At 38.6% G+C, this 24,978-nt stretch overlaps 4 protein-coding genes, 1 long non-coding RNA gene and 1 pseudogene across 5 annotated transcripts; 5 read left to right on the top strand and 1 right to left on the bottom strand.

Annotated features, from left to right (window-relative positions):
• Positions 1-466: 466 nt before the first annotated feature.
• On the top strand, positions 467-2,937 carry LOC110621613 (annotated as a pseudogene).
• A 252-nt stretch (positions 2,938-3,189) lies between these two features.
• Positions 3,190-5,406, top strand: LOC110621614 (caffeic acid 3-O-methyltransferase 1). The gene is made up of 4 exons (XM_021765880.2): positions 3,190-3,605; positions 4,387-4,688; positions 4,832-4,896; positions 4,999-5,406. The coding sequence occupies exons 1-4, from the start codon at positions 3,190-3,192 to the stop codon at positions 5,299-5,301; spliced, it is 1,086 nt and encodes a 361-aa protein (XP_021621572.2). The 3' UTR covers positions 5,302-5,406.
• Positions 5,407-11,851: 6,445 nt separating this feature from the next.
• LOC110620181 lies at positions 11,852-12,384 on the bottom strand. The gene is made up of 3 exons (XR_002488775.2): positions 12,300-12,384; positions 12,173-12,207; positions 11,852-11,897 (listed from the first exon to the last, which is right to left on the bottom strand). It is a non-coding gene; the product is annotated as an uncharacterized LOC110620181 (long non-coding RNA).
• Positions 12,385-14,087: 1,703 nt separating this feature from the next.
• Positions 14,088-16,767, top strand: LOC110620427 (caffeic acid 3-O-methyltransferase 1). The gene is made up of 4 exons (XM_021764155.2): positions 14,088-14,542; positions 15,734-16,035; positions 16,179-16,243; positions 16,345-16,767. The coding sequence occupies exons 1-4, from the start codon at positions 14,124-14,126 to the stop codon at positions 16,645-16,647; spliced, it is 1,089 nt and encodes a 362-aa protein (XP_021619847.1). The 5' UTR covers positions 14,088-14,123; the 3' UTR covers positions 16,648-16,767.
• Positions 16,768-16,778: 11 nt separating this feature from the next.
• On the top strand, positions 16,779-18,498 carry LOC110621615 (blue copper protein). Its single transcript, XM_043959419.1, is given in 4 exon segments — positions 16,779-16,817; positions 17,486-17,504; positions 17,585-17,935; positions 18,008-18,498. Coding segments are annotated over 4 exon segments (627 nt in total). The 3' UTR covers positions 18,226-18,498.
• A 159-nt stretch (positions 18,499-18,657) lies between these two features.
• LOC110621616 (caffeic acid 3-O-methyltransferase) lies at positions 18,658-20,010 on the top strand. Its single transcript, XM_021765882.1, has 4 exons — positions 18,658-19,069; positions 19,195-19,496; positions 19,621-19,685; positions 19,780-20,010. Exons 1-4 carry the CDS (start codon positions 18,690-18,692, stop codon positions 20,008-20,010), a joined length of 978 nt encoding a protein of 325 aa, XP_021621574.1. The 5' UTR covers positions 18,658-18,689.
• The last annotated feature ends 4,968 nt before the right edge of the window (positions 20,011-24,978 follow it).

The raw sequence follows: 24,978 nt of genomic DNA, 5'->3' as shown, positions 1-24,978 counted from the left end.
TTTGATCCAAATATAAAAGGAACGGCGGTCATTAAATGTAAAAATATTAGCTTTTTTAATTATTTATTATAGTACATTTTTTAGCAAATTATTTAAGTACAGTTAGTTATTAAATTATAACTAAAAAAATTTCTCTCCATATATAGATATAGGGTAAACTGTAATTTAGTCTCTCTGATTTAGTGAAATGCAACATTTCGTCCCTCTGTTTTAAAAAACCTTTAATTTAGTCACTGTAATTTTTAAAAACTATGCCATTAGTCCATCCCGTTAGATTTTCAGTTGAATCACCGTTAATTTTAATTAAAAAGACTAAAATACTCATTCTCTCTCCTTCCTCTTCCTCTTCTTCTTCTCCTTCCCGATCTCCTTCTGCTTCTTCTTCTTCTTCATCTTCTCTTTTCCGATCTCCTTCTTCTTCTTCCTCTTCTTCTTCTTCTTCTTCTCCTTTCCGATCTCCTTCTTCTTCGCTTGGAATGTCACATATGGAACCCACTCTCCTTTGGAAAAACCACAGCAAGTGATTCTCATCAGATCAATTTCCAGGGCCTGTCATAAACTCCACAAGCAACAACAATGTTGTCGTCAATCTTTTCAATAATCTTGACGAGCCTTTTCTCTTGACATGGTATAATCTTTGGTTTCCTGTTTTGTTTTTTCAGCATAGAATTTGGGATGTTTATATCTTGATTGAATTTTTTGCAGGAGCGGCATCCAACAGAGGAAGAATTCTTAGCAGGAGGGTGTGCTTGGAACCAACTGCCCAATTCCCCCTGGAACTAACCACACTTATCATTTTCAAGTCAAGGACCAAATTGGGAGCTTTCTTTACTACCCAAGCACATCGATTCACAAAGCACATTATTTGGTGGCCTTCATATCAACAGTCGTTTGCTCATTCCTGCCCCTTATGATGCTCCTGAGGATGACTTCACTGTTATTGTTAATGATTGGTATCTCAAGAGCCACAAAGATATTAGGAAGTCCTTGGACACTGGAAAAACACTTGGTCAACCAGATGGAGTTCTCATCAATGGCAAAAACGCTAAGGGTGATGGCAAGGGTGAACCTCTCTTCACTATGAAACCTGACAAGACTTACAGATATAGAATCTGCAATGCTGGGCTGAAGACATCAATCAACTTCAGGATTCAAGGCCATTCAATGCTGCTTGTTGAAATTGAAGGCTCTCATGTGATGCAGAACGACTATGATTCACTTGATGTACATGTTGGCCAGTGCTATGCTATACTTGTGACTGCTGACCAGCCTCCCAAGGACTATTATTTGGTGGCTTCCACTCGATTCTTAGAGAAAGTCCTTACTGGTAAGGGCATCGTTCGATATGCCAATGGCCAGGGACCACCATCTCCAAAGCTCCTAGAAGCACCTGAAGGATGGGAGTGGTCCCTAAATCAGTTCCGTTCCTTCCGATGGAATCTCACAGCCAGTTCTGCCAGGCCAAACCCTCAGGGCTCTTACCATTATGGATCCATCAACATCACTCGTACTATCAGACTCGTTAACTCACCAGGCGAAGTAGAAGGCAAACTTCGTTATGCCATCAACGGTGTTTCTCACACTAATCCAGAGACTCCACTCAAACTTGCTGAATATTTCGGAATTGCAGACAAAGTCTTCAAGTACGACACCATTCCTGACGATCCACCTGCTAAAATAGGTGAGATTGTGATAGAACCCATTGTCCTCAACATGACTTTCAGAAATTTTGTGGAAATCATCTTTGAGAATCATGAGGAAGCCATGCAATCATGGCATTTAGATGGGTATTCGTTTTTCACAGTCGCGTAAATATAACTAACGAATTCAAATGATCAACAGACTGGAGCCTGAAACATGGGCACCTGAAAAGAGGAAGCACTACAATCTTTTCGACGCAGTTAGCAGGACAACAGTGCAAGTATTTCCAAAATCATGGGCAGCAATCTTCTTGACATTTGACAACGCTGGAATGTGGAACTTAAGATCTGAATTGTGGGAGAGGACTTACCTGAGACAACAGCTTTATGAAAGATCGGGAAGAAGAAGGAGCAGAAGAAGGAGATCGGGAAGGAGAAGAAGAAAAGAAAGAGGAAGAGGAAGAGGAAGAGGAAGAGGAAGGAGAGAGAATGTGTATTTTAGTCTTTTTAACTAAAATTAACGGTGATTTAACTGAAAATCTAACGGGAGAGACTAATGGCATAGTTTTTAAAAATTACAGTGACTAAATTAAAGTTTTTTTAAAACAAAGGAACGAAATGTTGCATTTCACTAAACCAGAGGAACTAAATTACAGTTTACCCATACATATAATTTAATGTATATTTTTTATATAAAAAATTTATTAGATATGAGTACAGTAAAATTTCCTAACCATGTGATTTATTATTTGAAATCATAATTAATAATAAATATATATTAATTATTTGATTTAGATTTTAAAGTTACAATTAATGATAAATAAATAATAATTTAATACAAATAAAAAACCTCAATTGATCAAAAACAGAAAAAAAAAGGAAAACTCTCATATCAGTTAAAAATAGAAAAATAGAATATGCTAAGAAAAAATATAAAAAATCTCTTTATGGATATCTATAGAATTTTTTTTTATTTAATTTAGATTTTAAAAAATTAAAACTAAGCACGGTTTTCCTTTCATAATTTGTGTTATTTTAAAATTATTATTTATTATTTATATTATTATAATATATAAATTAATTATTATAACTCTATTTAATTTTATTTTATTTTAAAAATAATCTCTCATTAATGTTTTTAAATGAGTAAGATATGTAAAAATTATAAAATAAAAGGAATAATAAATAAATGTGAATTTTTTGTGATTTAAATTTATAGAATAATTAATAAAATATATTTTAATTTTTAAGCTAAGACAAAAATCTTGATTGATTCTATCTAAATGTAGAAGGATAAATTAAAAAAATTCTACAAACATGGAAACATGGAGCACTAAACAAAGAAAAAAATAATTCTCTTTCCATATATATCAAAATTATTTTTATTATATATATATAAGAAGAAAATTATTTACAAATATATAATGTTCCATATATATTTAAAAAATATTAAATATTTATTAAATTATTATTTATAGTGCTAAAATAAGTGTATAAATATACAATATAGGTTTATCCTCATCTCACAGCAAAACATAAGAAAAAGATGATGAACACTCTGCTCGGGAAGTTAGAGAAACTTTCAATAGATGGAGAAGAAGATGGTTTGTTTGCCATGCAACTGGCTACAATTTCAATACTTCCTATGGTGCTGAGGACAACTTTGGAACTTGACTTGCTAGAAATAATGGCAGAAAAAGGTGAAGGTGGTCAGTCGTCTGCTTCCGAGTTAGCCTCTCGTCTTCCGACGAAGAACCCAGATGCTCCAAGCATCCTGGAGAGGATGCTGCGGCTTCTGGCTAGTTACTCAATCCTCACTTGTTCTACTGTCACCGATGAACAAGGAAATGCTCAGAATTTATATGGTCTGACTCCTGTTTGCAAGTTCTTCACAAAGAACATCGATGGAGTTTCTCTTGCTCCTTATGCCATCTCTCTTATGTCCAGACCTGCTATCGGTTCTTGGTTTGTTTTCTTTTCTTCTACTCTTGATTTTTAGCCTCAATTCTCACCTACATATGATCCATCATAAATCTAAAAACAAATAAGCGAGTCTCGTTATATTATAATAATAACATAATCCGTAATAATCAATTTGTAGGATGAATATTAAATTTGAATTAGATTTAATTCACTTAAAAATTAATTTAAGAGGAGGAGTGGCTAAGTTCTTACGATACACATTACCCCTATCCAAAATATTTATCTCAAACCGAGTTGGAATTCAACACACTCTCTCATGTTCAGTATTACACCGGAGCGTGATATATTTATGTGAAATTCAACATCGGGAGGTTCTGATAACGCGTTAATTTGGATCAGGCCTAACTCACTCCAAAATTCAGTTGAAGGAAGTAAATTGTCTAAAATTTTTATAAAAAACACATTATTTTTATTTCAAATTCAACAATTGAATGTCTTATTTTGTTTATGTTGTTATTTATTATAGTTGTTATATTTATTTTTTCTCTTTAAATTAGATTGTTTTATTTTATTGTGATTTTAGTTGTATCAAAATTTTTTCAAATTTTTTCTCTTAACATTTAAGAGTTTAGATTTAAAAAATTTTTATTTGTATATATGGATTTAGGAATGTGTCATGCTAAGTTCTGTTAATAAAAAATATGATAAGTTGCAATAATATTAGATGTGAGCTATGGAGTTTGGCTCAATCTACTACATTGCATTATAACTTTTTTTGCATAATTTATTATGTTAATTTAATTTATTGGGTGAATATATGTAGGTTTCATCTAAAGGAGGCAGTATTGGAAGGAGTCTCCCCATTTGAAAAGGCAAATGGAATGGGTATCTTTGAGTTTGTGAGAAGAAATAAAACTGTTTTCAATGAGTCAATGTACAGCCATACCATGATTGTCATGAAAAAATTCCTTGAGAAATACAAAGGATTTGAGGGTCTCCATCAGCTGGTTGATGTGGGTGGTGGCCTTGGGGCTAATCTTAGTTTAATTGTCTCCAAATACCCTCAAATTAAGGCCATTAACTTTGATTTGCCTCATGTTATTCATGATGCACCTCCTTGTCCAGGTAATTTCCATACTTAATTTTATTTTTTATTTTTCTTTTATAAATTAATAATTTTGAAATAACAATTTTGATGGTATTTTATAATCCAATCATTCTTTATATTTTGATTATATTTTGTAATTATAATTGTACTAATTAATTAGGAGTAGAGCATGTTGGAGGAGATATGTTTGTCAATATTCCAAAAGGAGAAGCAATTTTCATGAAGGTGAGTCTTTCATTATCTATCTTATCTAATTACAAAAAATGGAAAATTAATGTAATTAATTATCAAATTCAATTAATATTTTTTTTCCTTCAATAATATCAGTGGATACTTCACGATTGGGACGATGATCAATGTCTGAAAATACTGAAAAATTGCTACGATGCATTGCCTGAATTTGGAAAAGTGATAGTGGTGGAATCTGTAATTCCAGAATTTGTAGAAACAGATGTTTTATCAAGAAATGTGTTCAAATTAGACATGAACATGTTAATAGCAATTCCAGGAGGAAAGGAGAGGACAGAGAAAGAGTTCGAGACTTTGGCCAAAGTTGCTGGATTTGCTGCTGTCAAACTTATTGATCGTGCTTATAGCTACTCCATTCTTGAATTCTACAAGAGGCCATAACCAGTTTATCTATACCTATTTTATTTTCTGCATTTTGTAATTTTCTGCATTTGGTTCTTATCTCTTTCTCTTATGTTGTATGTCTAATTGATATTTATAATATGCATTTTGCTTGTTTCATTTAAACGAAAAAGGGATTCTGGGCCATTGACGGTTTAGGTTCTAATAGGGTTTTGAACCTTGTTATTGAGTTTTGGCCTAAAAACGAAAGGTGCTTTAGAACTAGGCTTGAATTTTGAATTATGGAAATAACTTTCCAATATGAAAATCTGAATTGATGAACCAAATTATGAACTTTCCAATATGAAATAACGAAAGGTGGCATCATGAACTTTTTGGGGATGGTCTCTTGCTGCACCCATCTTGAGAAGGGCGAGGATGTAGGCAAGAGGGTCTAGCTATGATTTTTTGCTCCCAGCTCGACCAAAAGCTGTTCTCTCATCTTCTACAGCTTTTGATCTACATCCTCGTCTTCTTGCCTAGGTCTTTTCCCCACGGGACATTCCTCTTTCCATTCATCGTCCTCCGTTCTCCTGGTTGTTTTAGCAGAGTAACTGTCTGCTTCGTCATTTTCTATCAACTCCGTCACCCTTCTTCCATGAGCTCTGGCTTCCAGTTCTTCTCCTTCGCTGGCTCTTCTGCCTCTTTCTTTGATTTCTTTGTTGTTTGTTTGAGGATGGTTGAAGGTAGGTTGGGGTTCGTTGATTCGGGGCTCTTCTACCACAGGCAACACATTCACTGGGGTACTGAGGCCCCTCTATTGCATCTGCCCCAGCCAGTGGGCGGTGTTTTGTAAATGGATGGCCATGGCTTGTAGAACCTGGTTAGATAAGGTAGCTCCGGGCACATTCCCCGCTAAGTTCAACGAGGGATTAAAAGGGGTTGGTTGTTGGCTGTTGGGGGTTGCGGGGCTAGAGAAAGAGAACTGTTGCCCCTCCTGGGCAGAGCTCAAGTCGTTGGGGGTATTAGGAATGTTATTTTCGTTATGGTTGGCAATTGTGGATCTCAGTGGGTGTTTTTGAGAATGAAAACTCCGGCGATGAAAAGATCTCTGTAATACCGGGCTAGAATCCGGCACCGGAATTCCTGTCGTCTGGTGGAATCCGGGGTGTTGGACTTCGATAGGAAGGTAGGCATTATGTTTTCTTACATGTTATATTTTGGTTTAAGGTGTTCAAGTTGAACGGATATGTGTTTTGAAGAGAAAAGCCTATGGAGACTTTTGCCAAGTTCGGCCGCCGAAGGTAAGTTCGGTCGCCGAAAGTGCCCAATGTTCAGCTTCCGAAGGTCAGATTCGGGCCCCGAATGTTGCATGATTTTGCATGCGATTCGGCTGCCGAAGCTGAGTTGGCCAGCCAGCTCTTGTGCCTTCCTTAGTCAGCATTTTGGACAGGTGTTAGTTCCACACCCTGTCCAGAAGTTTGGCTACGTCTCCCATATGGTACAGCTCCTGCAGAGTTGCTTGATTTTGTTGGTTTTCAAAAGTTGTTGAAGGTTTGAGCAAAAAGCTTAGTTTTGAGGTTTTATGCCTTTGACGAGGAGTTGATCCATTTCTCTTTATTCAGATCGTTCATCTTCTAGTGTACAGGAGGTAAGTGAAGATCTTGAACATGTTTTTATGTGTTACAGAGGTTTTGTTGGGTAGAGATGCATGCTTAGGGAAAAAAGGGTGTTTTGATGGTTTATGCATGTAAGCATGATTATGTGTTCTCTTTGATGTGTTTGTTGGGGTGTTTAGGTAGTTTTGGACCCCTTTGTACATATACATGAGTATATGTGTGTTGAGGAGTTAAAGTGTGCATGTTTTGAGAGGTTGAAGGGATGGAGGAGCTTGTTTGCCGTCGGGGCTGAGTTCTGGATGAACTCAGGTTCGGCAGCCGAAGGTTCATTCGGCCGCCGAACCTCTTGCATGGTGGCTTTGGCAGCCACAGCTTGCCCCCGAGAGTTTTGCATGTTCGGCTCTGTTTAGGGGGTTCGGCCGCCGAAGGTGCCGCCGAAGGTTAGAGACTTTCGTCTCTGGAGTATGTTTTGGCCCCCGAAACTTGCCCCAGAAAGGGTTCGGCCGCCGAAAGAAAAGATTCGGCCGCCGAAGGTGCATGAGTTTCGTCTCTGGAGAGGACTTTCGGCCGCCGAACCTGCCGCCGAAAGTGTCCTGTCCAGCTTTTCTTTTGCATGCTTTGCTTGAGTATTAGAGTGAGGTTAAGGGGATTCTTGGGAAGTTTACTAGAGTTAGTCTTACGCTAGTTTGGTCCCTCATATTGAGTCTTTATGTGCTTATACAGACCAGAGGAACCAGAGAGAGCAGCAGTGAGTACTGCGCCAGAGTGTACAGATCCTGCAGAGTCAGTCTAGAGCCAGAGGTGAGTGGAACTAAACTGATACTCGTTTTCATTGAGACATTAAAGCTTTTAGCATATTTCATGCATCATATTTATGCAATAGGTTGCTTGCATTAGAATCCACAAAGATGTTGCATTGCATAGCTTTATTGTTGGTGTGGGTAAATGCTGAATGATCCAGTGGTTCCAGACAGGAAGTCCAGGACCCCATTCTACGGCCTGGCAGGTATAGGAAGTCCAGGACCCCATTCTACGGCCTGGCGGGTATAGGCAAATGGTCTATACTGGCAAATGGTAAGTACAGGTGTTATATACACATATACATATATGGTACAGGAAGACCAGGATCCCAGTCTACGGCCTGACACGGTTTACTGGGACTATGTGGTGACAGGTATACTCGTGATGTGGATTGTCTGTGTTATGATGCATTCCATCAGATCAACGTTTAATGAATTGTTTTATTGTTCTACTCACTGGGCTATAGAGCTCATCCCACTCCCTTAACCCCAGTCTTGCAGGTTCAGTGTACAGTGTACAGGGGAAGTGCAGACGAATCCAGGAAAAGAGAAAAGACTTGTAATAGCTTAGAGTGGACATGTAATATTAAAGAGCTGTGCTTGTTGTATAATCAGTTAGCTATGTGCTTGACTTAGTGGTTTGTGTTGTAAATCTTTTGTTTTGTACATGATCTGTATATGTAAAATATGTGAAAAACCAGGCTTAACAGGTATGATACAACCCATCTAGAGCAAGCTCTAGTCAGGGGTACAGAGTACAGGGTACTGAGATAGTGCATGCACAGGTTAAGCCCTGGTACAGAGAACAGAGTTTTTTATTTTTTTCACAGATTATGTTTGATCATGTATGAGATTTACAGGTACACAGAGAAGATAGCAGGCTTGCTACGGGTTCTGGCTGCCTTAAGTCGACCTGAATCCTAGCGCCGATGACGGTCCATTTTGGGGTCGTTACAATCTCCTTCATTTCCCACAGACGGCGTCAATTGATGATCTGAGATCTAGAGAATAGGGTTTACAAGGATTGAGTAAGCTCTGGTGAGGGGAATGTGCCCTTTCTCCTTTATTTCTTTCCTTTTGTCTGCTAGTGACGCCTAACGGCCTCTCCGCTATAGTGTCACTTGTCTCTGTTATATAGGTCCGTACATACAAAACCGTCAGATGCCCTCTCCACATCAGGCGCCATTTAATTCCCCCCGGCGCGCTTGTAGATAGGGCTGCAAGGTGACTGCGCCTGCTGTCTTTTCCCCTGTCACGTCCCGGGCTGGGCTTGGTGTGAAAGGACGAGGGTCCGCGAGAGGCCCGACCTCAAGGCTGAGTGGTTCAGGCCGGCTCGTTGAAGAGGTCCCGGGACCTTTGGATCAGGGTCACTATCATGGGGTAGGCCTTATACTGGGGTGGTGACCCAGTGGTCATCACTGAAGATAAAAAGAGGCGTTCAAATGACAGGGAAAAATGCATTCTTACATTTGTAGTAATCTCTACCACAGCCCTGATAAGGAGGTTCTTCTCTCTGCCATGAAATCCATAGACTACTATTAATGGAGATATCACATTTGAACGCACCAAGGAAATACATAGTACCAGGAAAATTATATCCATACAAAAATACCGGATTTAAATTTTAAAATAAAAAGTCATTCTACTATAGTGTAGTCAGCATTGTAATACCCGGCTAGACTCCAGTATCGGAATTCCTACCGTCCGGTGAAATCTCAGATATCGGAAACCTCTAGAAGGGGAAAATCATGTTTTCATAAATGTTTTAATGTATTTTACAGTTTTAAGTAAAAGGAAAATTGAGTTTTAAATGGAAAAGACCAAGGAGACATTTCCAGGTTCGGCCGCCAAACCTCTAGTTCGGCTGCCGAACATTGGATGGTTTAGGGGGGCAAGTTAGGCTTCTGAAAATCTCAAAGGTTCGGCCGCCGAACCTCATGTTCGGCCGCCGAACCTCATGTTCGGCAGCCGAACCTCATGTTCGGCCGCCGAACTTGCATGAGATGTGGGGGCACGTTCGGCTGCCGAAAGGTGGTCTGCCAACCCTATATAAGAGCTCCATGGCCGAAACGAGCGAGTTTTCTCCCCATTTTCGGCCACGGTGAGTTCTTGCTCTCCTATGGTTGTTTTCAACGTTTTTCCTTCCGATCTTTCATGTTTTAACAAGCTTTATGTTGATTTGAAGAGATTTGAGCAAAAAGAGCAAGTTTTGGAAACTTGGAGACCAAAGAGCGAATTTCTCCCCATCTCCGAGTTGGATCATCTCTCCTCTCGTTCTTCAAGAGGTAAGAGTAGATCCATAGTTCCTTTAATGTTTTAAGTAAGTTTTATGAAGTTTCATGGGGTAGAAATGCATGTTAGGTTATTTTTGAGTTCATGGATTTATGTTGAGTTAATGTGCAATGTGGATTGTTTAATGTATGTTTGATGTGTTGTAGATGGGGTTTAGGATAGTTTGAAGCCCCTAGGAGCTATGCTTGAGTATGCATGTTGTAGAATAGGAAAATGCATGATCGAATGAGTTGGGAGGCGTTTATGCATGTTGAGCTGAGTTTCTGCCCTTTTGGGGGAAACCAGGTTCGACAGCCAAAGGTTCTTTCGACCGCCGAACCTGCCTGTGGTAGCATGAATCGGTTGCCGAACCCTGCCCCCGAAAGATGACTTTCGGCTCTGGAAGGGACTTTCAGCCGCCAAAGATGCCGCCGAACATGCATGAGTTTCGTCTCTGGAGGGAACCTTTGGCCGCCGAAAGTGTCGCCGAAGGTGCATGACTTTCGGCTCTGGAGGGCCTTTCGGCCGCCGAACCTGCCACCGAAAGTGCCCTGTATAGCCCTTCTTTGCATGATTTCTATGATTGTTTTAAGGTGTTTTAGGGGGTTTTTGGGGAGTATTTTAGAGTCATGTGTATGTATGTTTGGTCCCTCATTTGAGTCCACCTGTGTAGGTTCGGACCCGAGGAACCGAGGACCCCAGCAGTGAGTTCAGCTGCTTCAGAGTCAGTAGAGCTTCAGCCAGAGGTGAGTGGAATAAACTCTTTAAGTAAATAAATTAATTCTTAGCATGATTCACGCATCATGAATGCCATGAGATATATTAGGTTGTTTGCATTAGAATTCACGAATATGTTGCATTGCATAATATGTTGATGATGTGGATGAATGTTGAATGATCCTTTAGCCCTCCCATGATATGATATGGTATGATATGATACGGTATGGAAGACCAGTGAGGCCCATTCTACGCCCCTGGCACTATGTGAGAGAAAGACCAGCGAGGCCCATTCTACGCCCCTGGCACAGTTGGAATGTTATGTTACGATATATTATGTAAGAGAAAGACCAGTGAGGCCCATTCTACGCCCCTGGCACAGTTGGACCACTTAGAGGGCTATGGGTGACAAATTCATCCTTGATGTGATTAGTTGTGATGTGATGCATTCCATGATATCAAATGTCTAAATAAAATGTTTTATCATTCTGCTCACTGGGCTCTAGTAGCTCACCCCTCTCCCTTAACCCCCAGGATTGCAGGTACAGGGTAGACCAGGAGGTCAGCAAGAGTAATGAAGTTATGATCACGTAATAGCTAGCTGTGGACATGTATATATATTGTAATGTAAAAGTATAGTATAGAAATGATATGTAATGATGTCTATTGAGGTTATAGTTGTGCTTGACCCTAGTTGTGTTAATCCCCTTTGTTTACATGATCTTTTAAGTGTAATGATTTTAATGAATGACTATGGTTAACCAAACTCAATGTATGTTATGTCGCCCCATTGGAGCATTGACGAGGATTCCAAGGAGGGGTTAATGTTTATGACTATGTAATGTATAGTGCATGCACAGGTTGAGTTTGGTGAATGAATGAAAGAATGAATGAATGTAAGGAAAAGTTTAAATTTTTATGTATGTTGTTGATCATGTATGGGATTAAACAGGTTCACAGGATGAATGTTTGGCTTGCTACGGGCCCCGGCGGCCTTAAGCCGATCTGGATCCTAACGCTGGTAACGGTCCGATTTTCGGGTCGTTACAGCTGAGTGGTTCAGGCCGGCTCGTTGAAGAGGTCCCGGGACCTTTGGATTAGGGTCACTATCATGGGGTAGGCCTTATACTGGGGTGGTGACCCAGTGGTCATCACTGAAAATAAAAAGAGGCGTTCAAATGACAGAGAAAAATGCATTCTTACATTTGTAGTAATCTCTACCACAGCCATGATAAGGAGGTTCTTCTCTCTGCCATGAAATCCATAGACTACTATTAATGGAGATATCACATTTGATCGCGCCAAGGAAATACATAGTACCAGAAAAATTATATCCATACAAAAATACCGGATTTAAATTTTAAAATAAGAAGTCATTCTGCTATAGTGTAGTCAGCATTTTGCAATGAGAAAACAACGCTCCTCTTTATTCATATAATTGTAAAGGAGAATTATGTATGTATAGCAAAAAGAACTTCAAAAGGCTATGCAACAGAATTCAACGCCAATTACATTAATTCATACCTGAAAACTATTTGCATAATCTGGATATCTGTGACCTGACAAAAAGAAAAGCACTGAAATGAGGTAAAAGCAATATACATAAATATATATTATCAAAAAGCCAAAGTCAATACACATAAAGGTTTACCTAATGCATAACCAGCGCCTTCGTTCCTGATAATAGGAAAGAGAAGCCATTCCAACAACTGGGGGAACTTCACCATGGCTAAAGACCAAAAATAGCTTGCAACAAACAATAATAAAAATCTGACCCATTTTTATTTGAAATGAATAAAAACTTTAAACACCTAAATAAAAATCACATAAATAAAAAGAAATTACACATCACCTACTAGAGAAGAGTGTCTCATTGATAAAAGATGCAAGAGATAGGTATCTATCTAAGAGTCTGAGTGTAAATAAACCAAATTGTTTATGAGTTACTCGAAATTCGGTTTGATAAAAAATCAACCGAGTTCAACTCGATTTTTAAACGAGTCAAGTTCGAACTTAATTTTTATACTCATTTGGTAAGTAAAGCAAGGTTGAACTCCATAGTATTCGGCTCGTTAAAATTTATGAGCTCGACTTGTTTCTGAGTTCATGAGCAAAACTCGCGAATAAGCTCGTAAATAATTTCGTTAAATAAACTGAAAGTATTATTATAAGAAAAATAAAGTCAAACCCGACATTCAGTTTCATAAACTAAATCTAATTTAAAATTCAGTTTTATATAGTTCAGTTATACTCTTAAACTTGCATATATTTAAATCATTAAGATTTAAAAGCTATCTTTATAAGTTTATGAGCTAATTTATAGATATATTTATTTAACTAAAATTATTTTAGTTTTAAATTTATTAGTTTTAAATTAAAACTCACATGTAAACTTGTAACCATTCGAGACTAAATTCGATAAAAATTTGATTTGTCTAAATTCATTTATTAAACGAGTCAAATTTGAGTTTTTTAATATTTTGTTAAGTTCAAAATGAATAAAACTCGAATTCGACTCGAGTTTGAAAATTTTTTAATGAACTAAATTTTATCTCTTCAAAACTCGAATCGATTTGGTTCGTTTATCCTGTTTAGATAGAGGTGAAATTTTTAGTTTTTTTTTGTAATAAAAGAAACGGGATATCACTATTGGAAATTCATTGGAGAAAAAGCCTCGTCATCGTCATTAGGGAGCAATAAACTTGGGATACTGTAGAACGTGACTTTTGGGGTAGTTAGTGAAATTGCCGCTGTTTGGGCATTTTTCCACAGGTGTGGACAAATATGAGGGCAGCGTAAATAAATCAACTTATTTGTGATTTTTTTTAAATGTCAGGCTTAATAAAAATTTTATTGAATTTATTTAATAAATAAATAGAATTTAAACTTAATAGTATTTAATTTATTTTTAAATTTATAAATAAACTTATAAATTAGCTTATTAAATAATTTTATAAAATAAATTAAACTCAATATCATATAAGAGAAATTCAAATTGGTTCAATTCGCATAGATTTAAATTTTTATTCTACTTGTTTTGGGTGTCAACTTGCAATTTAATATGATTGTTGACTTGCAATTTAATATGATTGTGATATTGATATGTATGCTTAACCAAATTAGACGTCAAAATACAAAGGTTGGCAAGCCCTTTATTTGCCCCCAAACTAGTTAATAATTAAATAACTGAATTTTTTATTAAAATATATATGGATTTAAAAAATAAAAAATCAAATTTATTTTAAAATTTTTATAATTTAATTTCAACATATTTAAATAAATAATATATTAATTAAAATTATGACAATTTCCACATTAAATATTAAATTAATAAAATTCTATTATATGCAATTAAAATTTTCCGCCAAGTTAGCTGGCTGTAGCACCTCTCAGCTCCCTCTGGGCTCTGGCTGCTAAAATGATTATATATACAATGTAAGCATGTGCTCGTTTCACAGCAAAACATAAGCAAAAGATGATGAACACTCAGCTCGGGAAGCTAGAGAAACTTTCAATTGATGGAGAAGAAGATGCTTTGTTTGCCATGCAACTGGCTACAATTTCAATACTCCCTGTGGTGCTGAGGACAACTTTGGAGCTTGACTTGCTAGAAATAATGGCAGAAAAGGGTGAAGGGGGTCAGTCGTCTGCTTCTGAGTTAGCCTCTCGTCTTCCGACAAAGAACCCAGATGCTCCAAGCATCGTGGAGAGGATGCTGCGGCTTCTGGCTAGTTACTCAATCCTCACTTGTTCTACTGTCACCGATGAACAAGGAAATGCTCAGAATTTATATGGTCTGGCTCCTGTTTGCAAGTTCTTCACAAAAGACATCGATGGAGTTTCTCTTGCTCCTTATGCCATCTCTCTTATGTCCAGACCTGCTATTGGTTCTTGGTTTGTTTTATTTTCTTCTACTCTTGATTTTTAGCCTCAATTCTCACCCACATCCGATCCATCATAAATCTAAATACAAATAAACGTCTCATTATATTATTATAATAACTTGATCCACCGTAAGTCTGTGGCATGGATGTCTTGTTTATGTTGTTATTTTGGTCTCCAACTTTATTTATAATTTTGGGTTTGTTGTGGCTGTTATATTTATTTTTTCTCTTTAAATTAGATTGCTTTATTTTAACCTTATTTTAATTTTATGAAAATTTGTTGGGAGATTTATAATTTAGTCAGTTTCTATATTTTCAAAAATCTATTAAAACATTCTTATTTTTTCTTTTTGTCAATAAAATAATTCTTATATCTATTTTGGCCGTTAAAAATATAGCAAAAGACTAAATTATCCCATTTTCTCCTCCTCCTTCTCCTTCGATTCTTCTTTAGTTTTTCTTTTTTTTTTTTATTTCCTTTAAGGAGAAGGAAAATGAGGTGATTCTTCTTCTTCTTCTTCATTATCATCTTCTTCTCCTTTTTCTTTCTTCTTCTCCTTTTTCTTTCTCTTCTTCTCTTCATTTTTTGTCTTCATCATCTTTTTTTTCTTTTTCTTTTTTGAGAAGGAGGAGGAGGAAAGACTATTTTGTTGATGGAGAGAAACGATAAGGACGTTTTAATAAATCTGAGAAAAAATATGGATATTTTAATAGATCTGAAAAAAGATAAGGACATTTTAATAGATTTCTGAAAATGTAAGAATTGACTTGTTAATAATAGCAATATTCAAGGACTAAATAAGAAATTTTATTTGAGGACAAAATTAAATTTTAAAAATTTCTAATTTCATCCCTCACGGAAAAGAGGACAAAAGTGCTATTTCGTTGACAAAGAGAAATGATAAAAACGTTTTAATAGACTTCTGAAAATGTAAGGACTAACTTATTAATAAAAACAATATAATCTCTCAAATTTTTTTACATTTTTTCTCCTAACATTTAAGCGTTTAAATTTAAAAAAATTTTATTTGTCTATATGGATTTAGGAGTGTGTCATGCTAAGTTTTATTAATAAAAAATATGATACGTTGAAATAATATTAGATGTGAGCTATGGAGTTTGGCTCAATATACTACATTGCATTATATTTTTTTTGCATAATTTATTATGTTAATTTAATTTATTGGGTGAATACATGTAGGTTTCATCTAAAGGAGGCAGTATTGGAAGGAGTCTCCCCATTTGAAAAGGCAAATGGAATGGGTATCTTTGAGTTTGTGAGAAGGAATAAAACTATTTTCAATGAGTCAATGTACAACCATACCATGATTGTCATGAAAAAATTCCTTGAGAAATACAAAGGGTTTAAGGGTCTCCATCAGCTGGTTGATGTGGGTGGTGGCCTTGGGGCTAATCTTAGTTTAATTGTCTCCAAATACCCTCAAATTAAGGCCATTAACTTTGATTTGCCTCATGTTGTTCATGATGCACCTCCTTGTCCAGGTAATTTCCATACTTAATTTTATTTTTTATTTTTCTTTTATAAATTAATAATTATGAAATAACAATTTTGATGGTATTTTATAATCTAATCATTCTTTATATTTTGATTGTATTTTGTAATTACAATTGTACTAATTAATTAGGAGTAAAGCATGTTGGAGGAGATATGTTTGCCAATATTCCAAAAGGAGAAGCAATTTTCATGAAGGTGAGTCTTTCATTCTCTATCTTATCTAATTACAGAAATGGAAAATTAATGTAATTAATTATCAAATTTAATTAATATTTTTTTTCCTTCAATAATATCAGTGGATACTTCACGATTGGGACGATGATCAATGTCTGAAAATACTGAAAAATTGCTACGATGCATTGCCTGAATTTGGAAAAGTGATAGTGGTGGAATCTGTAATTCCAGAATTTGTAGAAACAGATGTTTTATCAAGAAATGTGTTCAAATTAGACATCAACATGTTAATAGCAATCCCAGGAGGAAAGGAGAGGACAGAGAAAGAGTTCGAGACTTTGGCCAAAGTTGCTGGATTTGCTGCTGTCAAACTTATTGATCGTGCTTATAGCTACTCCATTCTTGAATTCTACAAGAGGCCATAACCAGTTTATCTATACCTATTTTATTTTCTGTATTTTGTAATTTTCTGCATTTGGTTCTTATCTTTTTCTCTTATGTTGTATGTCTAATTGATATTTATAATATGCATTTTGCTTGTTTCATTTAAACGAAAATGGGATTCTGGGCCATTGAAGGTTTAGGTTCTAATAGGGTTTTTAACCTTGTTATTGAGTTTTGGCCTAAAAACGAATGGAAATAACTTTCCAATAGGAAAATCTGAATTGATGAACCAAAATAACTGTTTATATGAAGGGATCATTGACGGGTTCTTAATATGAGGTTTAGTTTGTATAGCTACCGCCGAATGATTGAGGAATCCTCGCAGAAGTGACAAACGACCTTTAACCCACTAATCATATTTTGCAAAGTGGGCTCGTATCAGGAGTCAGGAACCCCAGCTTCTGTTATCTCCTACATAGAAGGAAGAAAAATAATATCTCCACTGTCTATTTTCTCTGTATTATTCACAATATCAGTTGAAATGGTCATATAATTATATATGTTGATTTGTCTCCCATTCTCTATTCGGCTATGCCGCCTTAGTTAGCCTATTTACATGTTTTTTTTCTTCCTCTAATGCTTGCGTCTCAATCTTTCAATCAACTGTATAAATACCTCTACATTTGCCTCCAGCTGAATCATATCCAAAGTTGGTTTTCCTTGTTATACAATAACAAGAAGATATAGTACTTAGAGCTAAAATTCTAATGGCTTTCAGTCTTGTTTTCTTCATTTTCATGCTGACTGCTGCCATTGTTCCAACAAGCAGAGCTAGGTGGAAGGAGTTCATTGTTGGAGATGAAGCAGGATGGAGACTAGGATTTGATTATTAAGCTTGGTAACGAATAATCTCATATCTAATTAATACTTACATTATTAAACTGCAAAAAACTAATAATTATGATGATAATTGTGCAGTACTTAAATATCATGTTGGAGCTCACAACGTCTTCAAGGTGAATGGAACTGGGTTCCAGAACTGCATTAAGCCAAAGGTAGGTGAGGCACTAAGTACCGGAAACGACACAGTCGTTTTGGCAGCTCCAGGAAGAAAATGGTATGTTTGTGGAGTAGGCAAGCATTGTGAAAATGGCATGAAACTTGTTATAAATGTGTTCCCACTTCCAGAACAAGCTCCCAAGCTCAGCCCACCTGCTCCACTCACTTACGGCTAAGAAGTCATAGTCGGAGATGATGCAGGATGGAGACTAGGATTCGATTACCAAGCTTGGGCCAAGGGCAAGCACTTCCGAGTGGGAGACAAGCTTGGTAAGTTAAAACATTTATATATATATATACTATAACAAGTTTTCAACATATTAATAAGTGATTATTTGCCAGTTTTTCAGTATTACCCTGGGGACCACAATGTGTTTAAGGTGAATGGAACTGGCTTCCAGAACTGCATTAGGCCACCGCCAACTGAGGCGTTAACAACCGGAAATGATACGATAGTTTTGGCAACTCCGGGAAGAAAATGGTACATTTGCGGAGTAGCACAACACTGTGAGAAAGGGATGAAACTTTTCTTAACTGTGCTACCACCTGCAACTCGTTAAGCAATCTATACTCCTGAGGGTGTCCGAGTCTGACGTTATTGTCTTCCTTATGTTTTATTAGTATGTTTTCTTCAAGCAGCGTGGATGAATGAAGCTTATGAATCTCTGTAACTAGCTTTTATCGGATATGTCCTAAAGAATTTGGAGTGGTTGAATGCCTTTCAATTGAACACTTGTTATTTACAATATAAGTTCATAATACTCCTTTTTCTTAAAAAAGGAGAAATCTATACACATGTATGAAGCTAAGATTATGGCTAAAACTATGGCTAATTCTACGGATCAGATCTCTTCGTCCTAGAAACAGTCTGTATAATTTCTTTATTTATTAACTTTGTCACCATTAAAAAAGTAGTTTGGTATAGCAAGTTGTGTAAGATATATATAAATATATAACACTTGTGCTCATTCAAAGAAAAACGTAACAAAAGATGGACCCTCTTGGGAAGCTAGAGAAACCTTTAATGGATGAAGAAGAAGATGGCTTGTTTGCCATGCAACTGGCTACAGTTTCAGTAGTTCCAATGGTGCTGAGGACAGCTATGGAGCTTAACTTGTTAGAGATGATAGCAGAAAAGGGTGAAGGTGGTCAGTCGTCTGCTTTCGAGTTGGCTTCTCGTCTTTCGACAAAGAACCCAGATGCTCCAAATATCGTGGATAGGATGCTACGTCTTCTGGCTAGTTACTCCATCCTCACTTGTTCTACTGTCACTGATAATCAAGGACATGCTCAAAATTTATATGGTCTGGCTCCTATTTGCAAGTACTACACAAGGGACAAAGATGGAGTTTCTCTTGTTCCTTATGTCACAACGTTTCTCACCAGACCTTTTATTGATTCTTGGTTAAATTTCTTCCCTTTTAATTAATTTCTAATGTTTCTTTTAATTAATTTATACTCGGAAACATTATAAATATAAAAATAATTATTTTTCGTTTATACTAATATTACTGGCTGAATACGTATAGGTACCATCTAAAGGAGGCGGTATTGGAAGGAGCTGCTCCATTTGAAAAGGCAAATGGAATGGAAATATTCGAGTTCGTGAGAAGGAATAAAACTGGTTTCAATGAAACTATGTTCAACAATACCATGATGGTCATGAGAAAATTTCTTGAGAAATACAAAGGATTTGAGGACCTCCATCAGCTAGTTGATGTGGGTGGTGGCTTTGGGGCTAATCTTAGCTTGATAGTCTCCAAGTACCCCCAAATTCAAGGCATCAACTTTGATTTGCCCCATGTTGTTCAAGATGCACTACCTTGCGCAGGTACCTAGCTATATCTTCCCTGTAATGAATTTTTCTTTTTTTTGATTCAAAAGATAAATTTACTCTTAAACTTTATTTAGAATTATTTTGCTTTTTAATAATAGCAATTCTCTTAATTGATTAGGAGTAAAGCATGTTGGAGGAGATATGTTTGTCAATATTCCCAAGGGAGAAGCAATTTTCATGAAGGTGATGAGTCTTCGTCTTCTCTGATTTGTATCATATTTAATTAAATTAATTTATCAAATTTAATTAATATATTTTTTTTCTTGATTAATGTTAGTGGATACTTCACGATTGGGATGATGATCAATGTGTGAAAATACTGAAGAATTGTTACGATGCATTGCCTGAATTTGAAAAAGTGATAGCGGTGGAATCTGTCATTCCAAAATTTGTAGAAACAGATGTTAGATCCAAAAATGTTTTTAAATTAGACATGTGCATGTTTATATCTGATAATCTGAGATCCAATAGAATAGGGTTTTACAAGGGTTTGTCTATTGAAGAATAAAGTTTGGCCTATCTCCCTAAAGGGGTATCCCTTTTATCCTTTTCTTTCTGCTTGCTGGTGACGTTTAACGGCTCTTCCATGATTGGACCACGCGTCTCTGCCATACAGATATGGGCGTACGAGGATATCGGCGCCTGCTCCATGCGTAACGGCCTCTGATTCTCCCCCGTGCGTACACTCGAGCGGATCTGCCAGGCTGTATGATGAGTCTCGTTCTGGATTCTGGGCTGGGCCGAGAGCTGGGGTTTCAGATTTTGACACTGGCCTGGAACCGTGTGGCACTTGGTTTGAACTCTTTTCAAGCCAAGTCAGCCAAGCTCTCTACGCATTCACCTGGACAAAAGAACGTAAAGGTTAGGACCTCTTGCCCCATTCTCGTAAAAACGGGAAATACCACAGTTATCATATGAAAATATCATGATCGGGCAATTATAGCCATACAAGCACATCAACAAGCAACCAAGCACAGAGATTTACTGAATGGGCTACTTATTTTATTCCAGGGGCAAAATAGTCATTACACAATCATGTCAACGACCCATTCCCAACTTGCAGACAGGGGGGAACGCCTGCAAGAAGAGAAAGCACAATCCAGGGACTCAACAAGCCTACGGTGGCCAGTCGGGCCCAGCCCTTGCTAGTGGCCAACTAGTCACTCCCCCCTAAAGAGCCTTAAGAACAAGTAGAACTATGGTGGGAGGAGACATCAATATGTCTGAGGTGACACCCCCCCTTAACAAATAAATAAAAAAGGAATTACAAGAAACTGACACGGCTCTTTTCTTACTACTATTTTCTACTAATTTATCCCATCATTATTTCCCGAGAATTCTAATATTGGAAAATTACAGTTTTGGTCCCTGAAACTCTATGACCCTGACACTCCCCCACTTAAATGGTCGACGTCCTCGTCGACTGAGCGTTAATGAAGTCCTCTATCTTGTGTGCGTATGCCTGAAGACTTGACTCCTTCTCCCAACTAGTTTCTTCAACACCAAAGCCGTTCCACTTGACAAGGTACTCTATGTGTGGTGGACGCCTGGCGGACTGGACGATTCGTTCCGCTAAGATTTCTTCAACTCCTTGATTGACAGGTGGTGCGCGGGTTACGGCTGGTCGTGATGCCGTGTTACGGCTTGCATTTGACTCATCGGCATAATAGGGCTTCAATTTGCTGACGTGAAATACTGGGTGGACTGTCATCCACTTCGGAGGTTCGATCCTGTAAGCGGCTAGTCCAATCTTGGCAACTACTGGTACTGGTCCTTCATACTTCTGGACTAATCTTTTGTCACTGTTGCGAAGGAATCTCAGCTGCTCTGGTAATAGCTTCACCATAACCAAGTCACCAACTGTGAACTCCTGCGGGCGCCGGTTCTCATCTGCCCATTTCTTCATATGACTCCTAGCTTTCTCTAACTGAGCGCGGGCAAGCTCCACATTTTGCCTCCACTCCTTACTGAATTGGAATGCTTTCGGATTGCGGCCGGAATAAGGCCCATCTACATTATAAGGTGCCAACGGTTGTTGACCTGTCACAATCTCAAAAGGACTTTTGTTAGTGGTAGAGCTCTGTAAAGAATTAAAACAAAATTGAGCAACGTCAAGGAGGGAAACCCAATTCTTCTGGCTGGCACTAACAAAGTGTCGCAGGTACTCCTCCAACATTCCATTAACTCTCTCCGTTTGTCCGTCTGTCTGAGGATGATAACTTGAGGACATCGCCAGGTTGGTGCCCAACAACTTGAACAGCTCCGACCAAAATGACCCTCTAAATCTTGCATCACAGTCACTAACTATGCTTTTTGGGATTCCCCAATATTTTACAACATGCTTGAAAAATACTTTAGCAGTCTCCTCTGCCGAACAATATTTTGATACCGGCACGAACGTGGCATATTTGGAAAACCTGTCGACAATCACCAGGATGTGATCAAATTCCCCTACCCGTGGGAGGCCAGCGACAAAGTCAATGGAAACACTTTCCCATGGCCTACCCGGCACTGGTAATGGCTGTAACAACCCTGCTGGTTTCTGTCTGTCCGTCTTATCCTGTTGACAAACCAAACAAGTCTTTGTATACTCTTGGACGTCCTTTTCCATCTTTGGCCAAAAGTACCCTTGCTTCAGAAGGGCTAAAGTACGCTGCCACCCTGAATGGCCAGCCCACCTAGTGTCATGACATTCCTTTAACAACAAATTTCTCAGTCCCCCTGCTTTAGGAACATAGATTATGTTCCCCCTTGTCATGATCAAGTCTGCTTCTAACTAAAATTGCCTGGTTTTGCTGTTGTCCACTAGTTTCCTCAAGGCCATGGCTTGGGGATCCTTTTGTAACTCTTTTCGAATCCTTTCTTTCAACGTTGACTGTGCTACACTCTGGGACAATTGAGCTATCTGCTTCAGGGTTGCTATCTCAAGTTTTCTGCTTAAAGCATCAGCCACCCTATTAGAACTTCCCGGGTTGTACGTGGGGGCATTCCTCTCATGGGCCGTGGCTGTAATTTAGGCCCAGGATTGGGGGTAGGAAAATCCAGCGGTCATCAATTGCCCCTTCACCTTCTTGACAGTTATTGCTCCGACTGCCGAGGGGGTGAATATCGAGAACCATTATGACTGCGCCTGTTCGTATGTAGCTGCCTTCATAACTCCCTTTCATCTTTTTGTCATTTCTCATTTCTTGAATCCTATCTGCCTTTTTCCCTTTCTGGCCTTTCCTTACCTCTCATATACTCTGCTCTTTTTACTTTCCTGTCATTATCGCCTGGACATGCCTCTTTTTTCCTTTTCCATGAATATCTTTTTAAGATCCTGACATCGTGAGCTCAAAATCTAGAGTTACTTTTGTGCTAAGGCTTCAGATTTTGAGTATATATCAGTGTCAACTCCTCTTCACTCCTAGGCCCTTTGTCGGAGAAAGGGAGTCTTTCCTTCCAGCCCTCTGTCTATTTCCTTCTTCCAGCGAGATTCTCCTATTTTTTCTGCAAAGGACCTATTTGACGCCTTCTTCAAACGGATTGAGGTGAGCTTGGGGCTTCATTGCTTTGTTGCCCCAGAGGTTTGCTCTAATCTTGCTTTCATGATCTTGACAAAAGATTATCCTGACTTATCTCTGTTTGGAACTTTTTGGCAGTACCTGAGAAAAAGATGGGTCAGTCCAAACCTCTTGAAAGTCTGATATTACCTCGAGGGAGTCTGAAGGTCGCCTCAGCGGTCCTCCTAGTAGGGCGGTTGATGGGTAGGGCCATTTGGCAGGTCGTTGAAACTGCTTTACCCAGATCGTCTGGCTGGCCTCCTCCTCTGGTTGTTGTTCGAGCTCCAAAGAGGTTATGGGCTGTTGAGAGGTTTGCTTTGACTTTACCTTCCTTCGAGAAGGAAATTTCCCCGATGCCCCTGTTGTATGCTTTTGATATAAATGGAGGTGGCGAAAATGATCAATTTATTGTCCCTTTTGGTGTGGAATACCTGTATTATGAGAGGCTGAGATCTGCTGCACTCAGTCAAGCTTCCGTCGATGCCTTCGAATATATGCTCTGTGATCTTCTTGAAGCCGTAACTCGAAGACTTATGTTTTTCATGCGTGATATACGAACAACATATAATATCTGAGCTTGTTCGTATGCACCGTGAATCACACTTGGGCAACCGAATGTTTGCCTATAGGGGAACAGTGAGAAATACTTATGGGAATCAACTTATTCAGTTCCCCTATAATAACGAAGCAGGGCTCGACCGGCCTACAGGACTCGTTTTCCGTATCCGAGAGTTCCTCTGTAACGGAAACTAGGATAGTGTGATAGTGATGTAAACGTAGACGATGTATCTGGTCATGTAAATCCTCTGAGGATAGCTTTTTATTCTGTAATGTGGGTATTCGTAACGTGCTGTAATGAAACTTTTGTTTTTTCGTTCATATCCGAACTGATCCTTCTTTATTATGAATGAGATGTTGAGACTGTTTTCTTCGTGGTTTTCTCTGAGAAGTCTGCGATATTGTTTTTTTCCTTCTTGCCTTTTAATTGATCCGACCTGGAATCCATTTAGCCTAGGGGTGAGCATTCGGTCGGTTCGGTTCAAAACCGAACCGAACCGAAATAACCGAAAACCGAATTGCAGAATTTTACACAAACCGAACCGAACCGAATAAGAGGAATAACCGAATCGAACCGAACCGATTTGGTTCGGTTCGGTTCGGTCGGTTCGATCGGTTCGATTCGATTTTTAAAATTTTTTTTTCACATTCATTCTAAAATCCAATTAAAATATTTTAATTTTAATTTTTATAAATAAAAAATCAATATTGGGACTGGGGACGGGGACGGGGACGGGGACGGGGACGGGGACGGGGACTGGGGACGGGGACGGGGACGGGGACGGGGAGCGGGGACTGGGGACGGGGACGGGGAGCGGGGACTGGGGACGGGGACGGGGAATGGGGACTGGGGACCTGGGACTGGGGACGGGGATGGGGACGGGGACGGGGGCGGGGAGCGGGGGCGGGGAGCGGGGAGCGAGGACTGGGGACGGGGACTGGGGACTGGGGACAGGGGACTGGGGACGGGGGACGGGGACGGGGACGGGGAAGGGGACGGGGGCGGGGGCGGGGGCGGGGGCGGGGGCGGGGGCGGGGAGCGGGGAGCGGGGAGCGGGAAGAGCGGGGAAGAGCTAAAACCGACGTAGTTTAGTGATTTCGGTTCGGTTCGGTCTGATCGAAATTTTTGAATCTAAAACCGAACCGAACCGAAATCACCGATTTTTCAAAAAATTAAACCCGAACCGAACCGAATTAAAAATAAAACCGAACCAAATTTTTAGTTCGGTTCGGTTCGGTCGGTTATTTCGGTTTAAACCGAATAGTGCTCAGCCCTAATTTAGCCAGTCTGAGTTTTCAGTTTACTCTTTCCGAGCGGTACCAACCGATCTGCGAGCTCGGTTTCGGTTTACTCTATCCGAGCGAGACTAACCGAC

This window comes from Manihot esculenta, chromosome 8 (genome assembly GCF_001659605.2).
Source record: "Manihot esculenta cultivar AM560-2 chromosome 8, M.esculenta_v8, whole genome shotgun sequence".
NCBI lineage: Eukaryota > Viridiplantae > Streptophyta > Magnoliopsida > Malpighiales > Euphorbiaceae > Manihot > Manihot esculenta.
This window is presented reverse-complemented; position numbering and strand designations above follow the sequence as displayed.

What these genes read in the sequence shown, in the direction of transcription:
- LOC110621614 (XM_021765880.2), top strand. Translation starts at nt 3,190, where the DNA reads ATGAACACTCTGCTCGGGAAGTTAGAGAAACTTTCAATAGATGGAGAA. An exon ending in TGATGCACCTCCTTGTCCAG is followed by an intron (nt 4,689 to 4,831) that starts GTAATTTCCATA and finishes CTAATTAATTAG; the next exon opens with GAGTAGAGCATGTTGGAGGA. An exon ending in GAGAAGCAATTTTCATGAAG is followed by an intron (nt 4,897 to 4,998) that starts GTGAGTCTTTCA and finishes CAATAATATCAG; the next exon opens with TGGATACTTCACGATTGGGA.
- LOC110620427 (XM_021764155.2), top strand. Translation starts at nt 14,124, where the DNA reads ATGATGAACACTCAGCTCGGGAAGCTAGAGAAACTTTCAATTGATGGA. An exon ending in TGATGCACCTCCTTGTCCAG is followed by an intron (nt 16,036 to 16,178) that starts GTAATTTCCATA and finishes CTAATTAATTAG; the next exon opens with GAGTAAAGCATGTTGGAGGA. An exon ending in GAGAAGCAATTTTCATGAAG is followed by an intron (nt 16,244 to 16,344) that starts GTGAGTCTTTCA and finishes CAATAATATCAG; the next exon opens with TGGATACTTCACGATTGGGA.
- LOC110621616 (XM_021765882.1), top strand. Translation starts at nt 18,690, where the DNA reads ATGGATGAAGAAGAAGATGGCTTGTTTGCCATGCAACTGGCTACAGTT. An exon ending in AGATGCACTACCTTGCGCAG is followed by an intron (nt 19,497 to 19,620) that starts GTACCTAGCTAT and finishes TTAATTGATTAG; the next exon opens with GAGTAAAGCATGTTGGAGGA. An exon ending in GAGAAGCAATTTTCATGAAG is followed by an intron (nt 19,686 to 19,779) that starts GTGATGAGTCTT and finishes GATTAATGTTAG; the next exon opens with TGGATACTTCACGATTGGGA.